The sequence below is a fragment of the Monopterus albus genome, unplaced genomic scaffold, assembly GCF_001952655.1.
Source record: "Monopterus albus unplaced genomic scaffold, M_albus_1.0 scaffold13.1, whole genome shotgun sequence".
Classification (NCBI taxonomy): Eukaryota; Metazoa; Chordata; class Actinopteri; order Synbranchiformes; family Synbranchidae; genus Monopterus; species Monopterus albus.
The window spans coordinates 3,687,888-3,702,152 of record NW_018127893.1 but is presented as its reverse complement, the minus strand read 5'-3'; the positions used below and the strand labels follow the sequence as shown (position 1 = coordinate 3,702,152).

Genomic DNA, 14,265 nt, shown 5'->3' with positions numbered 1-14,265 from the left:
TACACACACACACACACACACACACACACACACACACCTACACACACACCTGATGCTTTCATGGTTCATGAATGCAGGGCAGTGGATTACAATATGACTTGCAGAAAAGCATTAGCCATACTCTGCCTTCATCCATGTACCTGTACATATCAGTGAATCATCACCTCATGCAGTGTGCTATGTTTATAGATGTGACGACAGGATTCACAAAAAGACACACATACAGACATGTTGCATTTGTGTACATGTACATAGTGTATATACAGTATTCTGCTACGGCCGCTCTAGGAGGAGTGAACACCTTTTCAGACAGAGCAGGAATACTTTGATCATTAGATCCTGTTTGCTGGAGAAGGATACAAAAAATACTTTTAATGTTCTCCTCTTCTAATCCAGTTATGCTGTCCTACCATCCATCCATCCTTTCAGCAGGCATGGTTCACGTCTCTCTCTGTCTGTTTTTAAGACTGCTGGTCTTTCATTCCCTGTGTAGTCTGTCCATCCATCTCTCTCTCTGTATGTTTTTGAAAGCTACCCACCTCATCTTCTGTATATGTTTTCTCTTTCTGATCACTTGGTGTTACCTTTCTTCTTCTTCGCCAGTTATTATAATATAGCCCTTCTATCTTCTTTATTTATCCTTTCTGTGTATGTAAATGGAAAGGCTAAATACGGTGCATGCACAAAATCTCTTTAAATGAATCACTCCTGCTTTGTGAGTTTGCTATTTGTACATCCATTGCTCCTAGCAGTGGCGTCTGGAAATGCCACCCACACACCCTTCCGTCAGCGCATGTCAGTAGATTGTTGTCAGTATGATTCAATTAAATGAGCTGGGTTAAAAATATAACTTTTGACATTTATTTAAACTTTCAAAACATAGACAGGAAGGGATGATGTATGAAATAAAAGGTTATTTGATGTTTTAAAAGCACAAATAAGGGACTGAGGTTTTTCTTTTCAGCTTGTAGTAGAGTAGTGCAGTTTGATTCTGCTCACACACGTTCACACTTACCCAGAGTCTAAAATATTCCAAACTGCTAAATATTTAGGGCTATACCCGACTAACGATCTTGTCAGTCGACTATTCAACTATTTGGTCTCTTTCTTTCTTTCTTTTTTTAATATACAGTATATATAGGCTGGACTGTCAGAAAATCAACTGGCATGAATTTCAGTGGTGATATTTTAGGTTAGATCCAATAGATATGGGATTGATATATTTAAATAACATTTGTTTTATTGATGATTAGTGATTATGATGATCTTGGTTGAGATCCATGGTGGAAATGGGGAGCTCTCCAGTCAGCTAGCTCACTAACACTTATTCCAACTGCTGCCGGCATAACGTTACAGCAGTGTTCGCTGTACCAGAGTTCAAGCATGATCCCTGGACGCCCATGAACAGTGAGTGCCGGCTGCAAGATGCACATCTGCTTCGTGCTGACACAGCAAGTCCATAGTCAAGGTAAGTTAGCTAGTTAGCTGTTAGCAGGCTGCCTCCTATTCAGCTTTAGGGACTGAATGCCATCACGATTTTTGTCAACACTTAAGATCATGAATATAGTTTATCCCACAGTATGTGTCAGTTAGTCATTTTTGTCATTAAGTTAGTGGAAAAACTCACCTACCATAAGGCCTGTGTTCATGTAAAACTGGTTTTACTGTGTGTTATCAAAGCTACTAGGCATCAAACAGTTTTATTAAGCAACAGGCTGCATCATACTCAGATACAGTATGTTTTAGTATTGTACTGACGTCACATACAGATGCAGCCTGTTTTAGTATTGTACTGACGTCACATATACGTGATTATACACATTATTGTATACTTTTTTGCTATTTGACATGTCTGTCTGTTGCCTCAGGTCATAACATCCCCTGTGCCTACTGGACATGCAGCCTTTCAACATGCATGGTGCCACCAGCGTGGAGAGTCATCCTCTGTCCGCAGTGACTATGGTTTACAAACAGCAAGGGGACAGCACATTACACTAACATGAATCATCACTGCTGAGCAGTAGAACGTCTCAGCATCTCAAGTATTGAGCAAATTGCTGCTTGGCACACCAAAATGAGGAGAAGAAGATGACAAATTATCGGGCTGGGGCTACCTTCTATTGTGATGCACACTGGCTGACAAAAAAATAAAATACGTACAGGTATGTGCCAAAAAATTAGAATATCGAGGAAAAGTCCATTTATTTCAATAATTTGTTTCAAAAAGTGAAACTTGTATGTTATATTAGTTCACTGCACACAAAGTGAAATATTTCAAGCCTTTATTTGTTTCAATTTTGATGATTATGGATTAAAGACAAAAAAAAAACCCCAAATCCAGTATTTCACAAAATTAGAATATCATGACAAAGTTCAACATTGTAGGCTCCCTGTGTCCCAATCTAGTCAGCTAATTAATGCAAAACACCTGCAAAGGTTTCCTCAGCCTTGAAATTGTCTCAGTCTGGCTTAGTAGGCTTCAGAATCATGGGGAAGACTGCTGACTTGACGGTTGTGCAGACGACCATCATTGACACCCTCCATAAGGAGGAAAAGTCTCAAAAGGCAATTGCAAAAGAAGCTGGATGCTCACAGAGCGCAGTATCAAAGTATATTAACAGAGTGTTAAGAAGAAGGGAAGAATGTGGCCGGAAAAGGTGCAAAAGTGACAGGGATGACCGCAGCCTTGAGAGGATTGTCAAGCAAGGGCGATTCAGAAATCTGGGGGAGCTTCATAAGGAGTGGACTGAGGCTGGTGTCAGTGCATCAAGAACCACCACATACAGACGTCTGTCAAGCTGCTTAAAGTCCAGTGTGAAGTTTCCACAGTCAGTGATGGTTTGGGGAGCCATGTCATCTGCTGGTGTGGATCCATTGTCTTTTATCAAGTCCACAGTCAACGCAGCTGTCTACCAGGAAATTTTAGAGCACTTCATGCTTCCCGCTGCCGAGCTGAAGATTTTATTTTCCAGCAGGATTTGGCACCTGCCCACACAGCCAAAATTACCAGTACCTGGTTTAATAGCCATGGAATAACTGTACTTGATTGGCCGGCAAACTCACCTGACTTAAACCCCATTGAAAATCTATGGGGTATTGTCAAGAGGAAGATGAGGGAACACAGACCCTGAAATGCAGACAAGCTGAAGGCCAATATCAAAGCAACTTGGGCTACCATAACACCTCAACTGTGTGAAAGGCTGATCGCCTCCATGCCACGCCGCCTGGATGCAGTAATTAGTGCAAAGGGAGGCCCAACAAAGTACTGAGGACATAATACAGTACATTAACACACTTTTCAGAAGGCCAACATGTTTAAGATCCTTTTTTTATTGGTCACATGAAATATTCTAATTTTGTGAAATACTGGATTTGGGGGTTTTTTTTGTCTTTAATCCATAATCATCAAAATTGAAACAAATAAAGGCTTGAAATATTTCACTTTGTTTGCAGTGAACTAATATAACATACAAGTTTCACTTTTTGAAACAAATTATTGAAATAAATGGACTTTCCCGTCGTCCATCACCCAAGCTGAAGTCACTGAGGTAGTCAAGAAGCTCCTCGGTGGCAAGGCACCGGATGAGATGGATGGATGGATGGATGGATGGACTTTCCCTCGATATTCTAATTTTTTGGCACATACCTGTATAATAAAAACAAAGGCTGGATTAGAAGAGTCTCAATTGCCTGACAGGTCTCTAAACTTTTAGGGGGCAGCCCTAAAAAAATATTAGCTTTTTTTCCAAACTGCCAAAACGTCTTGGTGTCTGCATCCTCAGTGAAAAACAGGACATTGTAACCTACATTTTTGTGTCTTTGGGCTCTTGGCTTGGTTCCAGCACCGACATTACCTTCTGTCTGTGTTCTTAAAGGCCTGCATGCAGCAGGAGTTTTTGATTGATTTGATTTGATTTATTCTTTCAAGCATGTAAAGACAGTTGATATGTCAACGCACATAATTTTACACATATCCAACAAATGCTAATCCAATATCAATTTGCTTATACCTAGTACATGCTTGAATGGAGTAGGAAGAAGTCAGACTTATCCAGGATAGGCTGTTTCTGAAATCACGCTGTGCTTTTTAAGAGGGTGAGAGAGGGACAGTAAAAGAGAAAGACATGTGCCCCCCTTGTTTAGAAGATGCTCTTAGCAGGCTGTAAAAGCCTTTCTATTTCTTCTACATTAGTGAAAAGTAAGTAAAACATAGTGGCACCGTTTCACTTTTATTTTCACTTGCATTTGGTTTCCCTGACCAGCTTGTAAGTAACATGGAGAAATGACAAGTACTTATTGTTTCTTCAGAAAGTTCAGCTGAGGTCTGGTCAAACTGGCCTATTCACTTACTAATAAAAATGAATTCTCATGATGAAAACAGGGACTGCACTTAATCATTTGAATGTTCTCTAGTAGACCCCAAATCACTAATATCTTAATTCAAATAGCAAAAGGGCATTGTTTTTTTTACATGTCATTTTTATAGACAAATGCAACATTTAAGTTAGGTGTTAGTGGCTAAATGCTAAATGTCTCATAAAGAACAAAGGTTATGCACATACCGTTAACTTTGCTGACTATTTTTAAGCCGTATTGAAGTATTTTAGATTATTTAACATATTTTTCTTTCCTTCTTGTCCACCATTTTCCATTTACCATTAATGAAATTCAAAACCTGCTTGAGAAAGATAGTTATTCATAGTAAACACCACATCAGCAAGGCTTTCCTGTTGAAATACCTTTAATAATCTAAAAAACTGAGCATGTGGCATTCTTGGAAAAACTCATTTTATTTTCCTCTGAAAAATGTATTGGTTGCTTGTACATTTGGTTCAATTTTAAGCTGTTTGCACACATGAACTTCAGATAATGCTTGCAGTATAAGGTCAGGACTCTGGACTTTGTCCAGAGTGGCTTCTAATTTTGACATGATTCATTTTCTATAGCACCAACAGAAAACAAGCATGTACAAGGAGTGAGAGGCAGAGGTGTGTGTGGGCAAAGTAACGAGGCAAAGTGGTTTCTGTGCTTGTCAAGAGAAAGGTCAGAGAAGCCATTATAAGTTGCCCCTGAGTGTATATCGGGCCTAATCAGCATAGAGCCAAGCTTTCAGTGCTGCTTGTGCTGCTGTCAAACGAAACAGTGCAATCAGTGCAAGCACCAGCTGCAGGCTTAATAAGCAAAAAGTTTTTATTTTAGGGGCAATATAACAAAGAATTTTTAAGTTTCTGTTCTGTATTGTTATAAGATTATACTAAATAATCATCATTATTTTAATATTAACAGTAGGTTACTTGATAGATAACACGATGGGGTTGCATTTACTGATAAATTACGAGTTGTCTCTGCAGCTCTTAACTCTGCATGGCATTTTTAAATCTTCCACTTCATTGACTGAGAACTTTTATTTTTGGTTTCTTTTTTTGTTAGAGGTACTACATTTCAGTACCCATGCCAAAAATTACTTTGTGCCATGATTTCAGGAAGTATTCAGACCCCTTCACTTTTTGCACATTTTAGTGTGTTGTAAATTACATTTTTAAATGAATATGATTGCTGATTTTGGCCATCTACATTCAATAAATGAAAATTTAAATCTCTCATTCACAAAAGCTTTCAGTTGTTGCAGCTTTGAATCTTCTTGGGCAAGTTTGTGCGAGCTTTGTAAACCTGGATTTGGAAAGATTATCCCATTTTTCTTGGAAGATCCGTTCAAGCTTTGAGTGGATGGGAAGTGGCTGTGAACTGACATCTTCAGGTCGTCACTAAAGATAATGTCACAGATGATGTGAAAAGTGAGTCATAAGGATGTTTAAGTCTGGGCCACTCGAGGACAGTGAGAGACTTGGCTGTATCCTTCAGGTCCTTGTAGTAATGAAAGGTGCACTGTTGCCCCGGTCTCAGGTCTTGTGCATTTTGGAGCAGGATTCTTCAAGGTCCTCTTAGTAATTGCATTCATTCCTTCCCTCCCTTCTGACCAGTGTTTATCTGCCTGCTGCTGAGAAGCACCCCCATAGTGTGATGTTACCAATAGTGTAGTGAGTCACACAATAACAGATGCAAACTCGGAGGCTATTACATTTTTTGGTTTCTGTTCTTAGGAAGCAATTTCCGTTCAGGTTACTGGATGCCATCATTTGAGTCTAGATCCACTTCATATAGTGCAACCAGGTGCATGGCACAAAGTCACTTTTATAACGTCTTTGGTCTGCTGTCGTTAATGGAATTTCATAATTTTCATTGATTTAGTTGTCTAGTTGTGCTTTTTGTTCCTAATCGCTTTCTTTAAAACTCCAAAAGCCAGTAGCTGTTTTTAACCCTTAATGGAAGTGTGGTCATCTTGCTGCATAGCCGTGCATCTACACACCTACAGGATGTTACTTGGCAGTTTTCCAAACTTTCTACTTCAGACACATTTTGGTTAAGACCTAAGACGCATTGAGTTGACAAACACTGTTCCTGTTATTGTAAAAAATCGAAACGAGAGCTTTTGCAGTAGCCACTAGCTACCTTTCTCTGCCCTGCAAAGCAATAGATAACTGTAAGTATGGGAGAAGTTGAACTGCTCTGATGAACACATCTGTCCCACTAATGCATTTGATAGTGTAACTTATATATATGGGATGATAAAGTAAACAAATCCAGTGCATCAGGGACTAAAGATAGTGTCACAGAGGATGTAAAGTGAGTGTGAGTGTGAGTGTCTGTGTGTGTAGCCATGTAGTGATATGTTTGCACGTGTCAGACTACAGACTATTTTTGGGTGTGTGTCCCTGGGGAGTGAATGTGAAGGAGCGGGTGCTTGGCAGGCTGAAGGTCAGTTATGATGCAGTTTATAGTTGAGCGAGTGCCGCTGGCCTCCTGTTCCTGTCACGGACTGGATGTTATTTTGGTACACTGACCAGGGTTGGCTCACTGACCTCGGTTGTGTGTTTTGCCTTTGTTTATGAAACAGAAGAAAGCAGAATGCAATTTAAGACAAGCAGACTAGAGTAGAAAAGCACAGTAAACTGGCCAAAATGACCATTATTAATGTTAGTAACATGTTTAGACCACTATAACAAGTCTGTCTTGCTGTGAAACGGACCTGTTCTAATTAGTACCTACAGTGCAGTCTGGTGACTTAAATGGATTGATGTGAATCTACTGGGAGAAATCAGGTGGGCTTCACATGGGGACTTGTGACGGTCATTTTTCACTATTTTCTAACACTTTATAGACAAATGTTAACCATTAGCTATTTTCTCATGTAGCCCTGCCTTCTTTTCTTTCAAAGGGACTTTACAGCTTTGCCACAAGAATCGTTATTTTTCTTCCAACTTTTTTGAATATTTTTCAAGGAGGCTAATCAAATCCAGTTACATAAGTCTATGACATCATACTGTGTTTCTGAACCTCTGACATATCTACATACTGTCTATTCTCACCACAATGAAATAGTTTTATTTCTGTATTTATCCAGTATTACACACACGCTTTTGAGCTCCAGAGAATTTTTGCTCTTTGATGTGTGAGTATGATTGGTTTTGGGTGCCTCGTCATCTGCTACCACACAGGGCCTGCTTATGAAACCATAACATTTAGGATGCTGTGTAATCTGCTGTGTTATTTGTTCTGAGTCATGTTCCTGTAATTCTATTTAAATAAAGATTATTTTTTAGTCCAATCCCCCCACCTTTTAAAGATATCGTACATCATTGTACATCAAAAAGGAAATGCTGATACAGACACTGTACTGCTAAAAATTACCGCCGTTAAGTCTGAGTGATCCTGCTCTTCTTTCTTTTCTTTTACCTTTCTGTGCACTCGCAGCACTTAGTTGTCATCTGAATGTTGTGTGACACTCGAGTTCTGCAAAGCCTGCTCCCCTGTGAGGCTGCTTCTTGGAGTTTATTAGCAGAGGGGTGTTGAGACCAGCATTCAAATCAATTTCTGCCGGTTGTCATTTACAGAAAAGGACTATTGACTGTTGTTGTTGATTTTAGACTTGTTTTGCCCAGCTGTTACTTTGATAGAAAATGGAAAAACAATCATCTATGTGATGCTGTCTGATTCAGTTTGGTTTACTTTGCTCCTTGGTCACTCCTTTTTTTTATGTTTCATTTGTTCATTTTCCCCATGAGTGCTTTTCTTCTCTGTCAGTTACATCTCACTTTCTCTGCCTTTCACTGTGTCCATTATGTTGCTTATTGACAGTATAGTATATACTTGAGACAATGGCATGTGTGAGGCAGCCTGTGCCTGTGATTTGTACAGTTTGATTATCCGTTGCTCTGGTGTTGTTTGCTTATGAGCCAGCCCCATCCTGTAAAGTTTGCAATGTAAACGCACCAGTACACAACTTGTGCTCTTCACACTTGCCATGAGGAAACCCGGGGCTTTAAATTAAATCCTTTGGAAGTGAAAGAACAGAAGGTTTTTTTCTGTACTCTGGTGAAGAGTCCATCATTTCCTGCTCTCTCTTTGTTTGCCTGCTTCACAAAAATGGCACCCACTTCTCAGAGCACTGTATTGTATTCGAAGCTCTGAGATTGCACAGGCTCCTTTTTGTTTGTGTGTGTTCATCTAAAGATTTGACCTGATTTCAAAGCCAAGCATTCAGTATCAACACGTGCCACTCTGTGCTTCCTCCTCTGTCCCCCTCCTCACCCCCTGTCTTGCACACAGCTCACATCTCCTGCCCCTTAAGCTGCTGGACTGTGGAAACCGTTTACACTATTGTCTGGAGTTGATTTAAAATGTTTGAGTTAGTTTGGGTTTTTAAGTCACCAACATTGATTTGTGGTCATTGATGTGGGCTGTGAACCAAACAACATAGTACTGTCGTGTCACTTCCCATGTCTGAACACTGTTTGTGAAAGCTGTGCTCTATTCAGTTAAACAGCTTATGTTATTTACTAGTTGAAATATTCTTATTATTGAAAGCTAATTCTCACAGCAGTTTTAATATCTGACAAAAAGCTGATTTTCCACACTATACCCTATAAAAATGAATCAACAAATAACTCGGAAAATTAGACTTTCTACTTGTACAGTTGCATCTGCAGTGTGGCAGGTTTCTCATGATAACAGGCAAAGTTTTGTTAAATAGGAGACAAGAGTTACAGTCAGAGTTGGTCTCTGGGAGTTGTCTGTCACTATTAATTAAAGCTTGATTGCCAGAAGTCATGTAACATTCTGTTGACATTTTTCACTCAGATGATTAAACAATACAGCTGCTGCATCCCTTCCTTCTTATTTTATCCCGACAGCTCCTCTGAACTCAGACCAGCAGATAAAGTGTTGATGGAGGCTACACTGTCATTTACAGTTGATGGCTGGCGTCTGCTCGTCCTCGGGTATTCATCCTGTCCTTTGCACCTGACAGGACATGTCTCTCTCTTACTGACTCTCTGTTTTCACTCAGTCTCTCACTGCTTTTATTCCCTCTATGCCATCCTTTGAGTGCTTCTCTGTTCTTCCCACTCTTTCTCACCTACACCCTGCAGATCTGTCTCTCTGCCCTGTGTGCACACTTTTATCCTCCCATCCCTCTGGCTCCCTGTGTTTGTTCTTGGCTGCTTGCTTTATAAATAGCTTGGCCTAGATTACAGCAGCTGCATTGGTGCTGGCACCTCAGCTTGGTTTGGATGGGTCAAGTGAGGTGGCCTGGTGTAACAGGAGGTTGGCAGTGAAGGGATGTTGTGCATGCATGTTTTTGCATCTGTGTGTGTGTTCGAGGACAGGCTTGTGAAGACCTTGAAAACAGTGCAGCTGCACACCTGCAGTGGCTGAGCTGAGGAGTTTGTTTATACACCGTTGTTCCTTTCATTCTTCTGCTGTCACGGCACACACAGAGGCACACATGCACACAAAGCTCATGTGAGTGTGAGAACTATTGACATCGGGGGTTTTTTTTGTTTGTTTGTTTCTATTTTGGGTGAATTCTTGTAGCTCTCTGCAAGAAAGCAAACAACTGTATTTCCCAAGATGTGTAACTAATTGTGAAATTTGCATATGCAGTACATACACAGTATACTGCGCTACACATTGTGAGTTTATGTCTAATTAGATTTCCACCATTTAAAGAAAGGTTGCTCCTCCCATTTAAAATTATTGCTAGTGATACAAATTAAGTTTTATGAGGTGAGAGCATTCGGCAGGCCATAATCATCTGCTTTTAGTGAGAATTGGGTCACTCTTCTCAGTTACAGATTCTTACTGTGAATTAATAAACTGTGTGTCGCTACATGGAGTCTTGTTCAGGGCGTGCTGACTGTGAGATCTAACAGAGGGAATTGTGAATGAGAAGAAGAGAGTGAGAATGAGGAGAGGAGAGCTGCGGAATGAGGCCAGAGAGGAAGAAATGTGTTTCATCATCCACAGAAATCCGTGCTACTTATCAGCAGTGACAAGAGGGATCAGTGGAGCACAATGACACAGTGCTTTGATAACCAAAAGCATTCAGGTACACAGTACACTCAGTTGCCCTGTATCCAGCAGTGGCTCCCAAGGTTGTGTGTTGTGCTGAGCAGTGAGTGTGAGGATCCCTTCGCCATGTTCGCTTGAGTTGATTTTAAAGTGAATGCTATTGGTTAAAAGTGGATGAACTGGCCATTTTGGTTGAATTTTCATTTTTACTACAAGGTTTTGGTGTGGCAGAAATGAAAAGTTTTAACTGCTTATTTATTTTATATTAGCTAATTATTTTAACCATTTATCTATAGCTGTTTCAACTATTTATTATATACTCTGTTTCAGCCATTCATCTATTCGCTATTTCAGCCATTCATCCTTTGTTTTGGGCTATTTATCCATTTACTTTAGACTTTAGGTAGAAATGTGCAGTCATCCTCATCCCCCAGGTTATCGTGACAGCAAAGTTTAACTGGAAATTCAGACTGTATAGTCAAGTAAATAATAAACTAGGATCTGTGGCAGCAGTGGCTGAACTCCACAATCTTTTTATACAGGCTGACCCATGATAACTGCAGAAGTACTCCCTGGGGTAGGCTACAAGAACTTTTGGTTGGGATTTGCTGCAGCAGTGACACTTGAATGTGTTAGATTAGCTCATGTCCAGATAAATATGAGGTAACGTACAGACAGGATGGCTTTGAGGACCCTGATCATCAGCCAAGTATATGTAAAGCAAAAATTTTCCTTGAGAAAGACAGTGAATCTTTACCTCTCTCTGTTAACCCAAGACTTTGTAACTAGAAGAAGGTAAATAACAGTAAAACAGAGTCACACCCAGCTGATAAAAGCATGATGAAGCAAACAGTTTACTGTGTCTGATGTGTGTAATTTTTGCCATTTAGCCTCTTATTGTTCCAGACTGGGTGACTGCCTGGTGTTGGCTGGTGTAGGAATCACACTCATCCTCATATCTTTCTCATCTTCTCCGTCTGCACGGCGTGGACAATGCCTGACACACACAGACATAAATAGCCCTTGCAGCCTAGAGTCTTAATATTATGGTTCATAGGGGACTTAGCTGTCTAAGTCGGCCTGGCAGTTATTATTATGAAATGGAGTGTGGGAGAAAGAGATGATCGTGATGGAAAAAACACATAGTTTGTTAGGATATTATGCAATGGTTTAATGTCTGTTGGAATTTTTCAAATGACTGGTCTTCAGCTGGAGTGGAAACTTGTACTGTATCATCACAATTAGGAGAAAAGAAGCTATGACAGCAGTGTCTCAGGCAGCTTCATCAGCTGCTTTATTGTGAGTGATAAAGAGCCACACTACAGTTCATTTCCAATCAACAAGTCAGCACTAAAAGTATAGTACAGCTCACTAACATGTTCATTTAAAGTTTTAATATATGAGTCTTTCCAGAATGCACTGAAGATCCTAATGCCCAAATTAAGAGTCCATTAATTTTCTGTATCTGTTAACAGCATGTTAACAGGAAACAGCTTTGACACCAAGCACATCAGCTTGGCCGTCCAGCATGCATCTGACACACATGCCTATGCAATTGTGACTTCATGGGAATAAAAAAAAAAAAAGCGCAGTAGATACCTGGACCATATTTTTCATGCGCAGTGCTGTGGATCTCTGTCAGTAACCCAGTAATTTCAGTTCATGATCTACACAGAGGATGGACACATTAACAGGAACACCTGTGGAATTTAATGCAGGGGTTCCTAACCTTCTGTGCATGTTAACACAAAGTTGTTACCCACATCACAAGGTGCATGTTTTGAGCTGTTAGTAGCTGTATCAAAACGTAATTTCACCTTGTTAGAATGTTTAATTTGACTTTTTTGATACCAAAAGAGATAAAAATCTAGTTTTGCTTAAATTATTATTAGTATTACGGGCATATTTGTCTTTATTGGATTGCCAAGTAGAGTGATAATAGGAAATGTGAGGAGAGAAATATTAAATGACATAACAAAGGTCCCTGGACACACACAAACTGTTGCAACTCATAATCAGCATCCTAACCCCTAGAAATAAGTATTGTAGGCTACATAAGATGTTCATGTTATTTTGTCCACCTGTCACGTCAAACTATGCCCTCAAAATTGTCTCCACACCTCTCTGGCACAGTCCCAAGAATGTACAGTTATTGCAGGGGCTTTTACAAGGATTATCATTATTACAGATGCTTCTGTTATTATGTCTGCCCCTGTAACGTTATGCTCATTGTATACAATAGTTAAAGGCAGCACAGGTAAACAGTTAGAATAGATTTTACCAGGAAGCGGCTATGACACATTTTTCTCCAGCAGGTCACTGAATATGAACACGAAATATACTCATTTATATATTTATTTGAAAAGCGGAACAAACCGGACCGTGGTTTCTGCAGTGTCCCCTGCCGGGTTCGTCAAGCGCTGTAGTGGCGTAAAACACGAACGAACGTGAGTATGGCGATGACGTCAATGTGGAGCCAGGAGGAGGGCAGGAGAGAGAGGGAGGGACGGAGGGAGGGAGGGAGAGAGAGGGTTTGTGCGGTTGCCGCAGCACCACTTGTGCGTGCCAGTGCAGCGAGGAGTCCAGCAGTAACTCTCATCTGAAAAAAACCTGAGCAGTCGGCTGAATAACCTCAAGTTTCTGGAGGAAGCACTGGTAGATTATTTCTCTGCGACCTGCCAGAGAGGAAGTAAAAAGACTCACTTTATTTGGTTGCCCCCTCACAAACTACGAAAGGGAATGCCATCGATAAATATGAAACTGGAGATGGTGACCATCATCGCCTGTGAAGTAGACATCGAGGTGTTTACATCAGACAAAATGCAGGTACGGTTTTTACTGCACGTTGCAGCTAATCACAATTTTGCCCTTGTGATGTGGTTGTGAAGCAGTTTGGTCCGGACCAACCGATTGCACGCTGACCTGTACAAGCGCATGCATGTCTTGGTGACGCTGAATGCAGCCCTCTCTCTCAGATGAGGATTTTTATCAATGGGAGCCGCAGCTCGCCGAGGCGCACCTCCCGCGCCGCGCGCACGCTGTGGTTGGCGCTGGATGAATTGCAGAAATGGATAGAAATGGCCAGAACGGGACCCTTAATGCACCTATTGTTGTATCATTGTGTACGCGTTATAGCGCAGGGTCTTGAAGATGATGCGCAAGTTTAACGGGAGGGTGTGATGAATTAAATTGTCCATGCAAGGCACATGCATGGAAAAAAAACGAGGCAGTTAGACGCAGTGGCGGACAGACCCTCTTTTCTCCATCAGTATCTCTGCTCTCTCGTCATCCCAGAAGCATTGCAGGTGCCTTAGGTGAGAAGGGATATTGAAAGAGAGCCCCCAAAGAAACATTTCAGAGATATTATAACATCATATTGATGCTAAAATACTGTAGTATAAACAGACTGACCATAATCACCTGTAGGGTTGGTAATGATGCCACAGGGAGTCAAAATACAGTAAGCGGTGAGTTTTTCCATTTTTAATATTAGATAAAAATCGACGTAACTTGGAATGCATTTATGTCACTATAAACGCGGTGACTGACTAACCTAAACACTCTTCTTCAGTAATTTGACCTAAGGGCATGTACAGGTGTTTCATATGCTGCTTGTCAGTCACAATGAAGGGAAGCAGTTGCACTTAAATGTGTTCAAAGTGAGCCTCAGGACCCCACCTTTGGCACTGCAGTGTGCCAGTCGAGGGGCTTAAAAGGCCACACTGATGGTCTGCCAAAGCTTGGCTCACGGTCTAAACCCTTTGGAAATTCCATGTCAGAATATATTCCCTCACCTGCTGACTGCCTGTCTGATCAGACTCATCATCAAAGAGAGGGAAACAGAGGAAGAGGGAA

At 40.7% G+C, this 14,265-nt stretch overlaps 1 protein-coding gene across 2 annotated transcripts in view; it reads left to right on the top strand.

Moving 5' to 3' along the window:
* The window catches only part of rcan3 (regulator of calcineurin 3), a 38,393-nt gene that overhangs the window by 444 nt on the left and 23,684 nt on the right, over positions 1-14,265 (top strand). The window contains exon 1 of one of the 2 annotated variants that reach the window (XM_020591203.1): positions 12,945-13,236. The exons of the other annotated variant lie outside the window; for it this stretch is intronic. Coding sequence (XP_020446859.1) covers positions 13,150-13,236 — 87 coding nt within the window. The 5' untranslated portion in view covers positions 12,945-13,149. Of the gene's footprint in view, positions 1-12,944; positions 13,237-14,265 lie in introns of those variants that run through there. 2 annotated transcript variants of the gene reach the window in all.